General features: G+C 32.5%; 1 protein-coding gene across 3 annotated transcripts; it reads right to left on the bottom strand.

Annotated features, from left to right (window-relative positions):
- Positions 1-12,033: 12,033 nt before the first annotated feature.
- On the bottom strand, positions 12,034-17,437 carry LOC108479910 (uncharacterized). Of its 3 annotated transcripts, none has more exons than XR_008274475.1 (14): positions 16,716-17,437; positions 16,565-16,633; positions 16,380-16,487; positions 16,088-16,156; positions 15,826-15,987; positions 15,583-15,630; positions 15,215-15,321; positions 15,014-15,082; positions 14,763-14,814; positions 13,707-14,314; positions 13,346-13,558; positions 13,124-13,235; positions 12,417-12,547; positions 12,034-12,317 (listed from the first exon to the last, which is right to left on the bottom strand). XR_008274475.1 is itself a non-coding variant. In XM_017782759.2 (13 exons), exons 1-13 carry the CDS (start codon positions 17,157-17,159, stop codon positions 12,476-12,478), a joined length of 2,133 nt encoding a protein of 710 aa, XP_017638248.1. In that variant the 5' UTR covers positions 17,160-17,436; the 3' UTR covers positions 12,302-12,475. The 3 variants fall into 3 exon arrangements, 1 of the variants encoding a protein (XP_017638248.1); XR_008274474.1 differs by having other exon boundaries at positions 12,034-12,328; XM_017782759.2 differs by having other exon boundaries at positions 12,302-12,547; positions 16,716-17,436.
- Between the last annotated feature and the right edge of the window lie 501 nt (positions 17,438-17,938).

Below are 17,938 nucleotides of genomic sequence, written 5' to 3' on the forward strand. Positions count from 1 at the left end.
ACCATATAATCACCGTCAACTAGGATTTTGAGTTGCAACACGATCTGGTTTCTCAGGTGATACTCTATACTCACATGACAGATGAAATTTGTAGGTCACCAAGCTTCACAATATCACCTTAAATTCAAACATACCTAAAAACTATAACAATGTCTATCACAAATACAGACAAAAATAAATTTATAAACTTTTAATTTCCAACCGCAAGAAAAAAAAATAATTTTTAATAAAGTGAAAATGCGCTTTATAGGACACGTTTTTATTTCTCTCTCCAAAAATAGCATATCCTGATAAATATAAAAAAAACAACGTAAATCCTTAAATTTAAAAAAATCCAACATATATGTTTAATTCGACCATATATATATACTTCCACATTTTCATATTCTAATTTATTCTTTTAATTAATTTGTATTTTAATATTTTTTATCTTATATAATATATTAATTTTAATTATTTTTCTTAAATAATTAAATAATAATAATTTTTGTCTTTATTAATGTCACACCCCGTACCTGAACCGATCACCAGATTAAGGCATCGAAATGTCACATTCATTGCTGGAGCAACTATAATTATTTACATATTGATTCAGCTTTTTATTCAAGTTGCTTTGCTCATTACACATTTATAACATGATTTACAAATAAATCTGAGCCTTATACAAGCTTATGAAAGCTCTCTTGATGTCCTATAGTTGATTAAGGACAAAAATATAAAATTTCAATCTTCCGAGTTGACGTCGCGACTTCGAGGATTCCACATTGCGACGCCACTCACTTAGTTAGCTCATTGCAACATGGTTTCTGTCTCCATGACTCCTATGAATTTCAATTCACAATTCCTAAAACAATGTTCATATACCACATTTCAATCAAATTCAATCATTTGTTTTCACTAAAAAATCTTTTAGATATGTTGTTTTAACCTATGTACAAGTCATACTCTATACCATAAAATTTATTACATACCATTTTTCTCCCAACCTTTGATGATGTGACCAGATATGTTGAAGTCACTACTTTGAACAACTTGAATCTAGAACTCTAATCTGATCTTCCACCTATGCATTTAAAACAGGCATTAAGCTCGTAAAAGCTTAGTAAGTACATCAAGAATTAAACTTACCATTTTAATTAAATTTAAGGTGTCAATACTTTAAATATAACATAATGAATTTAATTAAATTATCATTAAATGCTTACTTCTGCTTACAATCTTACCCTATTTTCACTTACCGACTCACTACTAATTTCACTTTACACTTTTCGTTTAGCCCATAATGGACTCAATTGAACAAGCAGGATATGCAGAAAGAACACTGAAATGCACCGAACTGCAGAAACAATGTAACACCCCGTACCCGAGACCGTTTCCGGAGTCGAACACGAGGTGTTAACGGACTTAATTCATTAATTAAACAGCTCATACAATTCATTTTAAAATTTCCGACAAGCTGGCTAACGCATCACATCGCTTTAAAAATCATATCTCGAGTTCTGAAACTCAAATCCAATTCGTAAATTTTTCCTGAAACTAGACTCATATATATATCTACTAATTTTTCTAGAATTTTGGTTGGGCCAATTAGTACAGTTTATTAGTTAAAGTCTCCCTGTTTCAGGGTTCAACTACTCGACCTCTGTGTATTACGAATCAGATATCTCCTGTACAGACCTTCAATGACTATTCCGTTTATCTCTAATAAAACTAGACTCAATAAGGAATCTGTACATATAAAGTGTGACTTCTAATTATCTTTGTAAAATTTATGGTGAATTTCCAAAGTCATAACAGGGATCCAGAAATCGCTCTGGCCCTATTTCACAAAAATTTAAACATCTCATAAAATATAGCTCATATACCTGTTTCGCTTATTTCATATGAAAATAGACTCATCAAGCTTCGATTCCATAACTTATTCATTATTTAATTCCATTTCTACTATTTTTAGTGATTTTTCAAACTCACGTCACTGCTGCTGTCTGAATCTATTTTATGGTAAATTTTACCTATTTCATGGTTTCCATGGATTAGCTAGCAATTTGACATACATAATACCAAATATGATCATGATTAGCCATTCCAATGGCTAATCATTACCAAGCATTTCTATTTCCATACCACTCAATAACCATATCATAAGACCATATATATAAAATGATTATAATGCTATACATGCCATACTCAAAATATACAAGCCATTATGCCAAGATGGTATACGGATAGTGTGGCGTGCCTCCGACCGTTTTCGATTTCGAGCTGGCTTGTCAACACTACAAGGAATGAAAAGGAGGAGTAAGCATAAATGCTTAGTAAGCTCACATGCAAATAGCAAGTAACATAACCATATAAGCAAACATAAAACATCATTTGCATAATCATCACCAAGACATTCATATCACCTTTTCATTTATCATCTTACCATATTGTTGTTATATCGAGTTTTCAACCCGAGGGTTAAGTACATACCTGTTCAAAGTATCCATTTCACAACACTTACCAATACGTCCCTTTCATCTTGAGTATTCCTCCATTTGAGTAGAACTTTACCCGTTGAACATATCGGAATATAATTCGGATACGTGGAAAGTTTGCACATAAGTGCCACATATGTAGCCAAGCTACCATGTAACCCGCCCATAAGTGAACTCGGACTCAACTCAACGAGCTCGGGCGTTCGCATCCATAAGTGAACTCGGACTCAACTCAACGAGTTCGGATGCCTAGTTACATCTCACGAACTCGGACTCAACTCAACGAGTTCGGACGCTCGCATCCATAAGTGAACTCGGACTCAACTCAACGAGTTCGGATGCTCAACCATCCTAGTGACATGTCACTTGTATCCTAATCTATTCCTAAGGTTCAAGCAGGCGTTTTCCTTGATCACACATCTTTGCCATCTTCCACGAATATCGAAATTGATACTTGGTGATAGTTCATGCTCATCAAGTAATTCACATAATTACATATTATTCAACAATAACCACAAAGCATAATATTTCATGATAATAATCAGCATCATATCATATAAACAACATTAAATTGCTTAAAATGACAATTATGTTACTACATTTACACATGAACTTACCTCGTATCTGAAAATGGCTATTTTACCATTTCGTCCACAACTTGGTATTTTCCCCATTTTAGCCCAATTTCAGTTTTCCTTGCTCTATCATTTAAAATATAGTCTAATTAGGACTCACATTATTCAAATTGACCCAAAATCATATTTTGGAAAAATTACAATTTTGCCCTAAACTTTTGCATATTTACACTTTTTCCCCAAAGCTCGTAAATTAAAATTCAGCCTATTTTCTTATGTTTTATGACATGCTGATCATTTTTCCTTCTATGGCAACATCAAATTCTCACTCTAACATGTACTTATGACTATTAGGTATTTTTACCGATTAAGCCCTTTGCTCGTTTTCACTTAAAACCGAGTAGCACAAGTTGTCTAACATAATTTAAAACCTCATATTCTATCATAAAACACCAAAATACACAAATTTCACCTATGGGTATTTTTCCAAATATAAACCCTAGGTTAAATTATTGCTAGCATAAGCTAAATCGAGCTAGGGACTCCAAAACGTAAAAATCATTAAAACGAGGCTAGAACGGACTTACAATCGAGCTTGGAAGCTTGAAAAACCCTAGCCATGGTTTCTCCTTGCTATATTCGGCCATGGGGTTGAAGATGAGCAAAATTGGCTTTTAATTTTGTATTTTAATTCATTTTACCCCTAAATGACCAAAATGCCCTTACTACTAAACTTTCCAAAAATTCCATCCATGTCCAATTTTTGTCCATAGACTTAGAAATTGGTAAAATTACTCTTTAAGGACCTCTAATTAATAATCTAATTCAATTTTATGCAAAATACTTCTAGAACACAAGTTTTGCAATTTATTCAATTTAGTCCCAAATTTCAAATTAAGCACTTTATGCATAAAATTTCTTCACGAAATTTTCACACAATCATGCAATCATATCATAGACCTTAAAATAATCATAAAATAATTATTTATATCTCGGATTTTGTGGTCACGAAACCACTATTCCGACTAGGCCCAAAATCAGGATATTACAACTCTCCCCCCCTTCAGGGATTTTCGTCCCCGAAAATCTTACCAGAAAAGTGGTCTTCACTTTTAATCTCATATTTGGTGCCGAAGAACTTGCACTTAGACTGTACCTCCAATACATCTCTTCAATTTCTCATATGATCTAAAAGCTTACAGTCTCAACTCTCAACTGTTCTTAAATTTTCAACCCTTCTTAATTTCCCATGATATCATGACATAAAACCTGGATCTCAACTTGATTTAATGGAGACCGAATTCCAAGAAATCAACAATCAAAGAGACTGAAATTCCATGAATCTGATGAGAAGAATTCATTCAATACCAAGATGTGATTTATAGATCTCGCCAAACATTTAACAATAGGATACATCACATTTTCCTCTTTCCGCCATAGAAATAATTCTGATATGGCCTCAAGAATAATCCTTCTCATTTCCATCCCAATATCAACATTGACAAGGATAATTTTGATAGATCCCAATGCTCGGCTTTAACCCCTTTAACAACTCCGATTTTATGTAACATCGGATGCTCTAAACTATCACATTACCTCTTTGTCTTGAAACACATCACAATTCATACAACAATACATTCTTGAAAGTCGAAGTCATTGCTCAATGTAGATGGTCTAGTTCGGACGCTTGGTTACCAATATTCTCATCTATCCGAACTCTGTCAACATGTAATAAACTTTTCAGCTTTCACAAGATGGAAACCTTATCATTCGTAGTGACTTAAACTAATATTCAACTCTTTCTAATAAATATACACTTCTCGTTCAAACTATTTACTCTTTTATACGTACAAAATGAGATTCTATTATCAGACTTGGGAAAAATAATCCTGACATAATTGTCACATGAAATCTTTCAAATAAATAATTTACCATACCGACTAAAACTCGCGCTTTTATCACCTATGCCTTTCTCGATGTCAAATCCTTACATAGAAATTAGAAAAATCCCAATACTAAAATCACCACATTACCAAGATCAAATTAGAAGTATAGTCATATTTGACATGATTATCACGAGTGAAGAACGTACTTGAACATGAGTCATAATTGACAAATTATGGAACAAAGATAACAAGAAAACCGAATAAAGAAATCCAAGATAGAAACCCGAATAAAGAAATCCGAATAAAGAGATCCGAGATTAAGAAACCCAAGATACGATACTATGGGAGAATCGAAAACCAAATTCATAGAGAAAATACGAGAATACCGATAATTCTTCAAAGAAAGAAAGTCCAAAAGAAAACATCATTTAATCCCATGAAATCAAATATAACAAGATCAATATATCTTCCCATACATATATATCGGATGAAGCATCAAGTAGAAGAAAGCAGAATCATAATATCATATGAATTCTCTCATCAATTCTTATCAGACGAAATGAAATAGAATACCCGATAAAATAGAGCAATATAAATTATAAACCAGTCAGACTACCAATGCTTTCATCCAACACCAGAATTAGAAGACATTCCCATATAACAAGAATTTCTTCAGAAGATCAATAGCCATAGAAATATTTCTGAGAACGGGTGAACACATAGAACATCTCAAAAGAGACTGCTAAATCTGTCCGGTCATAACTGTCACACTCAGATAATTCACATTTGAAATATCATTTCCCCAACTAGTTCTGCCGTCACAAATTTTATATTAAACCATTCACTAAAAAAGGCCAATTCTGAATAAATTTGATTTACACTTTTCTCGACCTTGCACTTGAGTAATTCGATTTACCAAGGAGAATTCCTTTTCTAACTAGGACGATGCATAACTCCAATAATTTTACGTCAATCCGATACTTTCGGCTCGACTTTACTTATCAGCTCATTTTCAATCTCGGATCATACTTATAATTATTCTATCACTTTGAACTCTTTGGGTTCTCAACGAAAACTTATTCAATACAAATCTCATGAAATTCCATTATAAGTAGCACTTTGGTAAGGGGAGGGTTGTAGGACCTCGACTCGACTTTCTTATACATACACATATGACACAACTTCCATCATCATAGTAACATCATCAAAATCATGTCATTCATTCATGTTGGCTTACACCAATTTTCCTATTGTCCCATTTAGACAATATACTTATGCATACATTCTATGTTTTCTAGACACTTTACTTATCCATTCAATTAATTAAATTAATTCATGCTCATGACATTATATAAGGCCAAACAAACATAGATATTTGCATCACAATCACAACTTTCATTTCGTGCATCATCATGTACATATCATTACAATCATATAATTCAGTCCAACAATTTAACATAGATAAGTTCATTTCATTATAATCCTTTACCTCATAAAAATTATATACCATTAACATTCATCAACATTCGACATCCAATCAAGACAAGGACATTTTCATTCAGTATCATAATATTATGACCTTTATTCATACCTCTACTACTTTCTATTTATTCCGTTCATCTTATCAAGTAAGCCACATACACTACATCATATGAGCATTAAGCAAATATGAATATTTATCACAACATGAACTTTCATCTCACATATTATCACATATGTATCATAAACCTTTATTCATACTTTTCTGAACCGAGACTTATCATAATCATAATTTTACTCAAATATCTTTACTTAACATTGAACATGGTTGGCGCAGCTCGGTTGGAGAGTACCCTGTCTAAATAAGACGGTACTTATACGCGTCGGAAGACATCACACTATCACAGATCAGTGGCATGTATAGCTAAACTTTTACACATGCTAGGTTAGTCCGAGAACCGACTAAACCTGCTCTGATACCACTAAATGTAACACCCGTGCACCGAGACCATTTCGAGTCGAACACGAGGTGTTAACGGATTTAATTCATTAATTAAACAGCTCATACAATTCATTTTAAAATTTCCAGACAAGCTGGCTAACTGCATCACAGTCGCTTTAAAAATCATATCTCGAGTTACGAAACTCGAAATCCAATTCCGTAAATTTTTCCTGAAACTAGACTCATATATATATCTACTAATTTTTTTCTAGAATTTTTGGTTGGGCCAATTAGTACAGTTTATTAGTTAAAGTCTCCCCTGTTTCAGGGTTCAACTACTCTGACCTCTGTGTATTACGAATCAGATATCTCCCTATACAGACCTTCAATGACTATGCCGTTTATCTCTAATAAAACTAGACTCAATAAGGAATCTGTACATATAAAGCGTGACTTCTAATTATCTTTGTAAAATTTATGGTGAATTTCCAAAATCATAACAGGGGATCCAGAAATCGCTCTGGCCCTGTTTCACAAAAATTTAAACATCTCATAAAATATAGCTCATATACCTGTTTCGCTTATTTCATATGAAAATAGACTCATCAAGCTTCGATTCCATAACTTATTCATTATTTAATTCCATTTCTACTATTTTTAGTGATTTTTCAAACTCACGTCACTGCTGCTGTCTGAATCTATTTTATGGTAAATTTTACCTATTTCATGGTTTCCATGGATTAGCTAGCAATTTGACATACATAATACCAAATATGATCATGATTAGCCATTCCAATGGCTAATCATTACCAAGCATTTCTATTTCCATACCACTCAATAACCATATCATAAGACCATATATATAAAATGATTATAATGCTATACATGCCATACTCAAAATATACAAGCCATTATGCCAAGATGGTATACGGATAGTGTGGCGTGCCTCCGACCGTTTCCGATTTCCGAGCTGGCTTGTCAACACTACAAGGAATGAAAAGGAGGAGTAAGCATAAATGCTTAGTAAGCTCACATGCAAATAGCAAGTAACATAACCATATAAGCAAACATAAAACATCATTTGCATAATCATCACCAAGACATTCATATCACCTTTTCATTTATCATCTTACCATATTGTTGTTATATCGAGTTTTCAACCCGAGGGTTAAGTACATACCTGTTCAAAGTATCCATTTCACAACACTTACCAATCGTCCCTTTCATCTTGAGTATTCCTCCATTTGAGTAGAACTTTACCCGTTGAACATATCGGAATATAATTCGGATCGTGGAAAGTTTGCACATAAGTGCCACATATGTAGCCAAGCTACCATGTAACCCGCCCATAAGTGAACTCGGACTCAACTCAACGAGCTCGGCGTTCGCATCCATAAGTGAACTCGGACTCAACTCAACGAGTTCGGATGCCTAGTTACATCTCACGAACTCGGACTCAACTCAACGAGTTGGACGCTCGCATCCATAAGTGAACTCGGACTCAACTCAACGAGTTCGGATGCTCAACCATCCTAGTGACATGTCACTTGTATCCTAATCTATTCCTAAGGTTCAAGCAGGCGTTTTCCTTGATCACACATCTTTGCCATCTTCCACGAATATCGAAATTGATACTTGGTGATAGTTCATGCTCATCAAGTAATTCACATAATTACATATTATTCAACAATAACCACAAAGCATAATATTTCATGATAATAATCAGCATCATATCATATAAACAACATTAAATTGCTTAAAATGACAATTATGTTACTACATTTACACATGAACTTACCTCGTATGCGAAAATGGCTATTTTACCATTTCGTCCACAACTTGGTATTTTCCCCATTTTAGCCCAATTTCAGTTTTCCTTGCTCTATCATTTAAAATATAGTCTAATTAGGACTCACATTATTCAAATTGACCCAAAATCATATTTTGGAAAAATTACAATTTTGCCCTAAACTTTTGCATATTTACACTTTTTCCCCAAAGCTCGTAAATTAAAATTCAGCCTATTTTCTTATGTTTTATGACATGCTGATCATTTTTCCTTCTATGGCAACATCAAATTCTCACTCTAACATGTACTTATGACTATTAGGTATTTTTACCGATTAAGCCCTTTTGCTCGTTTTCACTTAAAACCGAGTAGCACAAGTTGTCTAACATAATTTAAAACCTCATATTCTATCATAAAACACCAAAATACACAAATTTCACCTATGGGTATTTTTCCAAATATAAACCCTAGGTTAAATTATTGCTAGCATAAGCTAAATCGAGCTAAGGGACTCCAAAAGCGTAAAAATCATTAAAACGAGGCTAGAACGGACTTACAATCGAGCTTGGAAGCTTGAAAACCCTAGCCATGGTTTCTCCTTGCTATATTCGGCCATGGGGTTGAAGATGAGCAAAATTGGCTTTTAATTTTGTATTTTAATTCATTTTACCCTAAATGACCAAAATGCCCTTACTACTAAACTTTCCAAAATTCCATCCATGTCCAATTTTTGTCCATAGACTTAGAAATTGGTAAAATTACTCTTTAAGGACCTCTAATTAATAATCTAATTCAATTTTATGCAAAATACTTCTAGAACACAAGTTTTGCAATTTATTCAATTTAGTCCCAAATTTCAAATTAAGCACTTTATGCATAAAATTTCTTCACGAAATTTTCACACAATCATGCAATCATATCATAGACCTTAAAATAATCATAAAATAATTATTTATATCTCGGATTTTGTGGTCACGAAACCACTATTCCGACTAGGCCCAAAATCAGGATATTACAATCAATGAAATGCTCTGAGGTTCCACTATCACTGAGTTTGACCGAAGTGTCACTGCCACTATACCGCACTGAAAGTTTCCTAATGGCATGTCATCTATAACCAACAAGTTCATATCTTGTCTACTTGGGCATTTATATTAGCAATTTTCATCACTGTCACTTAGTAATTAATAGCATATAAAACTTTACATTTTTTACAATTTAGCACTTATTTTCCTGAAAATCAATATTCATTTAATTATCACTTTGATTTCACCTAGAATTAAATTCACTATCATAAACACTTTATTTGAATTCTCATTTTGAGTACTTTTATTTCATACTTCTAATTTTTACGCTCTTTACAAATTAATCCTCTTGACATCAATTTCACTACACTATACTTTACAATATTTCAAATTTAGTTCTTGTTAACATATAATTAAATAATCATTTATCCTTACTTTAGAATACATTTCACTTCCATATATCACTTCATTTAAACATTTCATTACAATATTTTAGTACACATTATCACTTTTAAATATTTTACAATTTTGTACTTATCAATATAAAATTTCATAATCGCTATAAATCCACTTCAATTAAGCATTTATTCATAATACTATATTCTACACATTAACTTTTGTACAATTTACAATTTAATCACTTATTTCATACTTTCATTACACAACATTAATTCACTTTGAAATTAAATTAAATGAATATCTTCACTATACTTTAATCAATTTCAAATTAAATAATAACACAAATATTTTAAGTTAATCACACAACTACTAATATAACAGTTTCACATATTTTATACTTGGATTTTAATAGGTATAATAAAATTCTTGAATTACTTACCTCTCTTTTGTTAGAATTTCACTATTTTGTCTTTAATTTTCTTCCTTCCTTTTGTCACCATCTTCACTTTGTTTCCAACACTTCCATTATTTCTTCACTTTTTCTACTTCATAAACTTATCAAATACATAATCAATTTCTTTACTAGAAATCACTTTCTCATATCTCTACTTCAACTAAACAAAAAATTTATAAGCAAGCACTTAAATTCTTACATTGTCTCTTTAATCTCTTCACTTTCTCTTCAACTTTCTTCACTTCCAATTCCAAATTTCTTGTTTCCAAGATGATAATCAAACTTTCTAAAATCTCTACTTTACTTTTTCTTTATTGTGGCCACGAAAATTCACAATACTTTTAAATGAAAGAGTACTAATTTATAAAGAACAAAAAGTTTCACTCCTCTCAATTTTCTCTCACGTTGGATAGATGAAAATATTTCATCTTTCCTTTCTTTTATACTAACTTTTCATAGTTAAAATATTAATAAAATATCTAAATAAAATATTATTAAAATAATAATTAACTAATTAAATATTATAAAATATCACCATCATCATTATTAGATCCAATAGCCCATATTTTATACTTCAAGAAATCAAGGCTAAGCAAACTAATAGCCATAATTCATCCGCACATCTAATGGTATTTTGGTAATTTTACTTAAAATTTTTTACTAAATGATCATTTTACCCTTGGTCAAGTTTTATATTTTCATTTATATCCTTTTTGCTTTTAAATATTTTCACTTTTAGTCTTTCAACTTTTGAATTTACATTTTTAACCCTTCAACTTTTAAGGATTCTCATTTTGACCTCATCAATTTTTATTTTTCACAATTTAGTCAATACGTCAACAAAATTTAACCTTAATATAATCATGACCAAATATAATTTTGATAAATTAAATTCATCAAAATTAAAATTTACACTAAAATAAATTTCAAATAAAACATTTTTACGTTCAATGTTTTAAGCGATTGATAATTATTAAAAAAATATTTACTCCAAACAAAAGTAAATCCGATTCATTATACAAATAAACTAGAACTATAAAAGTTTTACAAGATTAAAATCCTTTTACAAGATACATTAACTTTAAATAATCAAATTTTTTTCTAAAAATTATAGGTAGCAAATGAATACATTGTTTTACATGCTTTATCAATGCTACATGTGAAAATGTCAGTTGAATAAAGCATCCCTGTATAACACAAATTTAAAACTATTTCAAATTTAATTTTTACTGACGAGTCCATAAATTTATTATTTGTCACCTCTGATCATTTATTAAAAATTTTAAAATACAGAAATTATGGTAACTAAATTTGTACAGACCAGCTATGGAGAAAAAATTATAGATATAATTTAAAAGGCAGACGCGACTACCGACTCAAAGATAGGATCACCGCAATACTCCATCTTTAAGATTTTCAAAAAACCATACAGATAATTGAACCGCTTAAATTATTAATTCTCGATTCAATTAGTTAATCCAATTTATCTAAATAAATTACTAAAAAATTTGTAAAAGACGAAGAAAGAACTGATTTACTGATTTAATCAATTTTCTTTTATCTCAATTCAACTAAATTATACTAATTTGTGAATCAACCGATCTAATCTCTCAAACCAGACCAATACTCCAACCAAGTTGCGGTCAAATCCAGCCCGACCCAACAACATTGCAATTTGGAACCCACTACTACAACATCAATCTTAATTGTACCTTCGTGGGGAAAAAAAGGGTGAGTTCCACCAGAAATTCATGAGTGCAATGCGTAAATTCCCATTCCATGTAATTTGGCCTATCAATTCACTGAATGTATATGAGAAAAACAAAAACAGAATGCTATACATACCATCACAAAACTAAATTTTTGTTAATATATTTCAAGGTTAAATACCTCCTCTTTTGCCCTATTTTCATCAGCAATCCTCAATGAACATTATAATTTACATCAAATTAGCTTGGCTTCCCATCACCACTTTTCAATACCCACCAGTTACCTTTATACTCGCAAAAATCACTCATTACCTGCAAAAAAAAAAACAAAGATGATATTATCTTATTGCAAAGTCGGAATGGGAATGTTCAATGATCCAGTTGAAAGGAATGAAATGTCCTTTGATAATATATCTGATTACAACTCAATGCTGACCCCTCACTATTACAACTTAACTCGATAACCTAAAATTAAAGCACCCCTCACTATTTAGAAGTACTCATTAACCAGGTTCGGTTGTACAAATTTGGCTTACAAAATGAAATTAGAGACACAACTCGTAAGATTCGGAGACAAGTCTAGAGATGTTAACTCATATACCACTTATTCTTGTATGATTATCTCTATGGTGTTCTAAATACTTCTCAAGTTGCAGATAATACATTCTTCTCGATGTCAAATCTGTATTTGGTATAACAATGTAATAGAGTAGAGCAATTTATGTTTACATATACCTTCTTACATTTATGCATGCCTCATGCAAACAAATAATCATGTCTCAACCTAAAGGCAATATAGTGAAGTGATATGATCATCTAAGATTCTGTTCAAGGAAGCATATCAAATTGTTATTGGAAAACAAGATATTATCTAATTACAGAAGATACCTTGTTATATTCATTATTCGTAATGTCTCTCTTAAGACTAACTTGAGCAGCAGCTGTGACCTCAGCCTTCTTGAGCTTGTCTTTCACACGAAGAAGATTAATCACAACTTCCCTGCATAGAAAACAACATTCTGATGAAAAAAAGGAAAATTTGTGAAAGGAACATAGAGACCATAATCATTTATTTAAGCTTAAATGTTTAATTGAACAGATTTATGCAACCTCAATGGATCACATTCTGGATTCTCTTGGGATGACTTCATAACGAAAAGACCACCATGAAGTTCTACAGCAACTTGACTAACGACATCCTGGAGCTCATGCTCAGGTGCATCAGCACCATATGCTGCCTTAACTACCAGTCTAGCATCTGCCTTGGGAAGGGTAGACTGGGAAAGAGCCAAATCTCGTAGACCTTTGCGAATCAGTTGCAAGCTAATAACAAACAAGCGGTACAACAAAATTATAAAGCAGCTTTCATCAGCTTAAATAAATCAAGGTTTTATATATTCAACATAGGATGGGATGAATGAAACTAACAGTTATATTGAAATGTCTATGGTTAAAGCCTCTAACAATCTACCTGCAAACTTTGTAAGTTTGAAACACTTTTTTCATGGCCTTTGGTATAGCTTCTCGAGTTTCATCAGACATTGTCCTCCCAGCATGTGCTCCAGGTGCAACCTTTCTTGCAACTTTATCAGAGTTCCCTGCTTTTTCTGACTTTATGACTGTGCCAGGCTTTGTTCTACTAGGGCCACCCTTTGCACCTCGCCAAATATGATTAGTTACATTGTCTTCTCCAGCTTTCCAAATCTGTTCTTGTTTCTTAACAATTTCTGGATATTCTTTTTTGAAATTTTCATCAGTATTCTCTTTTAACTTCCAACCTTTCAAGGGAGGACTCTCAATTGCTAAGATTTTCAGAAAGCCTTTCACTTCTTCTTTGCGACTTGTGGAAAGGTTGTTTACTTTGTCATAGCTTATGAATGGGTTCTTGCTGAATAAGAGAAGCACAAAGTCTCTGGCTAAAGATTTAGACGGATCCCCTGGAAATAATAATGAACTCTTGGGAACCCAGAGTCCCTGCACTAATAAAGCATGTTTCTGAAGGACTTCAAAAACTTCTTCAATTGGGTCATTAGGAGCATAGTGCCTTTTGAGAGTGTTGAAGTGGTGAAACGGACGTCCCTATTGACAGAAGAAAAGGAGTTGGAAAGATTAAATGGAATAAAACATTATAATATGACTAGTAATCCCTACCAAGGCTGGCTAAAAAAATTAAAATTTAACTGTCAAGCTAAACAAAGTAAAATTTAACTGTCAAAGCCTTAAACTTTCTTTTCCAAAACTCAATTTAAAAAGGGGGGGGGGGGATGCAAGATCCTAAAGATTCCTTAATTCAAATAAGATGCTATATATATTATAAGACCGTGATCCTAAACTCAGGCCAGATAAAGATGCATGTAAGCTAAAAGCCTAGGTTCTTTGGGAATGGATATGGAAAAAGTTTATGATAGATCCAGCTTGCAGAGTGAAATTTTGTTTTTTAAACTACTATATATGGGACAGCAGCCAAATCAGGCAGATGCCCAAACACAGAAAAAAAGACAAATGCGGAAGCTTTAGTTGAACATACCTCGGTCAGTAATTTCTTCAAACGGTCTTCAAGTGGAATTGAACATAACAACCTGAAAGAAACAATTTCATGGTCCTTAAATCATTAAACATAAAGATAGGATGATGATGCATTTTCCACCACCTAATAAGGCCATGAACATACCAAACACATGAACAAGTAGCATATATAGAGAACACAGATGCAAAATTGCATCTTCCAAGTCTGCATAATTATGGAAGCTAGAAACATAAACTAGTTGGTAACCATACCTTCTGGATAAACGTTGTGATTTACTGTTGTTGCTTGGTAGAGGACACAAGGAATCAACATAATCATACCTAGAGATATGAGAAACAATTCAAAGCAATAGACGACAGCTTATTAATGCTTCAATACAGTAACTTCGAACTTCTCTCAAATTCTTAGCATAAGGGGCCAACAAACAAACAGGTAATAAGTAAAAAACATACGGGTTCAAAGTAAACTCAATTGGAGAGCTTTGTTCTGCCATCATTTTCTGCAGATACTGAGCAGAAAAATCACTCTTGGAGCTATGATACTTGAGCGGAACCCAACACTGGAAAGAGAAGAAAATGAAACAAAAAAGAAGGAAAAAGAAAAGAGCAGATCTAATTAATTCATGATTTTCAGAACACAGAAATGAAGTTCACCAGTAACACAAGAGACTACAAGTTGGTGAAAATTTAGCAAGCAGTAACAGTATCCTACAATTACAAGCCATGCCATTTTAGTTGCTCGTGTATCAAAGTAAATTTAATATACAATTGAAAATACTTTCATGCTGAACAAAAAGAAAGTTTAAAATAGCAAGTGACACCTCTTTATCTTCTGCCTTTTGCTCAGTTGAGGACTGCACTTTCTGGTTCTGCATCAAAGTAAAACTTGAAAATCATGTATACAATTAATATGCAAAAAAAGGCAACTACAGAGGTTAAACTAAAAAAGAGATTTCCCAGTAGAAATTGCTCAAGGATCCAAAAGCAAGGTTCGTTTTGGACACATATTCTGAACCTTAAATTCAAAAATTTCATAACAGTATATCCCAATAATCAGTAATTACCTGCTTGGCTGATGGACCAGCTGCTTTCCCATCGTTAGGTTCTACTTTAACAGTAACTTCTGCTTCAGCAGCCACTGTGTCCTTTCTTTTTGAGACACCAGACTTGAGATGTGCCAATGATGGTCGGAGCTGAACAACTGCATGAATAGGATTTAAGTGCAACTGCACCATAAAAATGACCTTAGAACAACAACATCCATCAAGGGAAAAAAATATTATATAGCTAATCTCAAACAAGCTCATAGACAATAGATGCACACACCTTATCGCCCATTAAAACTCCAACAGCATAGCCAGATGGACGTGGTGGCAGCCATGAAGAAGATAAGGTCTAAAAAGAAATGAGGATACATAATTAGGTTATGCAGCTAAATTTATTTGGAAAAGACATTATGTAAAAAGAAAATGCGACAATGCAACTTATCAACAAATGCAGTAGCAGTATGTAAAAAATTTATCAATGCAAAGCACTCGGAACATGTTTCCGGGGAAAAATACAATACCTATAAATATATAGATTGAAATTTGATTAAATTGTAATATCAGAGCCAAACCTGCTTCGTCATCTTCAATTTGTTTGCAGATTCACTGTCATAATTATTCGAATCAATATCAACAGACATGTCAATTTCCACTTCCCCACTATCAGGTTTCACCCGTACCTACAAAATAACTAAAGAATAAGATTGATTCATACAAAGAAAAAGAAAAAGAAATTGAAGGGAAAAAACAGACGAACCTCCTTGCATCGTTCATCCAATTCGTATGGTCGCCAGCAAGGCCTTAGAGGATATTGCAAAACATATAACTGCAATTTTATTCCAAAAGGGGGAAAAACAATAAGCAAAACTGAAAATTAAACAATAAAGGAAATAGAAAAATGCAATCACCTGAGCGTCGGCGTCAATTGAAGGAGTGAAGAAGACGTCGATTTCGCGAACAACCATATCTTCTTCTTCTCCTTGATCTTCTTCTCTGTTGGCTTCAGTCAAGATCTCATCTTCTTTAGTGTCCTCATCAATCTCCATCTTCACCGCGCCATTTGATATCGATTGTTCGGCTTTCGGTTCAGCAACCATCGGCGGCTTGACATCTTCTTCATCGTTTTCTTTCTTTTTGGAAACTGCTTCCACAGGTGGTGGTTGGAGCTTGGGCGCGGAGTCTTGAGGCTCTTGTTTGGATGAGGGTTCAGGTTTTGGCTTAGAGGTGGGTTTGAGTTTGGGTGCGAATTTGGAAGATTTGGGTGCGAATTTGGAAGATTTGGGCGCGAATTTGGTGGTTCGAGTATTGGCCTGACTTGAACTGTCGAGCTCTCCCAAATCATCCAGGTCCATTTTCGACGTTTTGTTATCAGTGTTAATCCAGTTACCGGCTAGGGTTTCCACCGATTAGGGCTTGAAGTTTTGCAGCTTTTGAGTGTGGAGAAAGATTCTTATAAAAGGCTTCAGTGAATATTCGACAAAAGATATGACCAAGATTTTAAATTTAAGAACGGTTTAAGTAGGAATTAAAGTAGCGGTTCTTACTTAAGGTTATTGGAATATCATTATTTGCACCTCTAAATTAACTCACCGAGTCAAGCTCCATAAACTTAAACTGAATGATAAACTTAACAATAATTCAATAAAAAATAATTGGTGCAAGGTACATAAACTTGGACTAATTCATAAATTTAGTTGAATTAGATAATGACTAAATATAAATCATATTGTTTTAAAAGTTTTTTCTTAACCTTTTACATCTTTTGCATATAAAAATATAAAAAATTATACACCATAAAAATTGAACTTTTTTCAATTTTTTTAACTATTTCATTCAAAATTTCATTTATTTTTTATATTCATTTTAATAAATATAGTTGCTATATAATTTTATTGTCAAATTTAATAAATTTTTATATAAAATTTAATTGAGTTAATATTGCGAATTAACTAAAATCAACTCAATTGAAAAAATTTAAATAGAAAAATATATATAAAAGATTATTTACCTTTTCCAATATTTTTCTTTTCAAAATGTTAGTTTAATCATTAGTGTTTATTATTATTATTATTATTATTATTGTTATTATAATTATACATATATGTGATATAAAAATTATTCGAACTCAAGT

The sequence above is a fragment of the Gossypium arboreum genome, chromosome 11 (assembly GCF_025698485.1).
Source record: "Gossypium arboreum isolate Shixiya-1 chromosome 11, ASM2569848v2, whole genome shotgun sequence".
NCBI classification, from domain to species: Eukaryota; Viridiplantae; Streptophyta; class Magnoliopsida; order Malvales; family Malvaceae; genus Gossypium; species Gossypium arboreum.

Coding starts and splice junctions, on each gene's coding strand:
- LOC108479910 (XM_017782759.2), bottom strand. CDS start 17,159: ATGGACCTGGATGATTTGGGAGAGCTCGACAGTTCAAGTCAGGCCAAT. Junction 15,988..16,087: donor GAGTTTTAATGGGCGATAAG/GTGTGTGCATCT, acceptor TTTATGGTGCAG/TTGCACTTAAATCCTATTCA. Junction 13,236..13,345: donor CCAGAATGTGATCCATTGAG/GTTGCATAAATC, acceptor TTTTCTATGCAG/GGAAGTTGTGATTAATCTTC.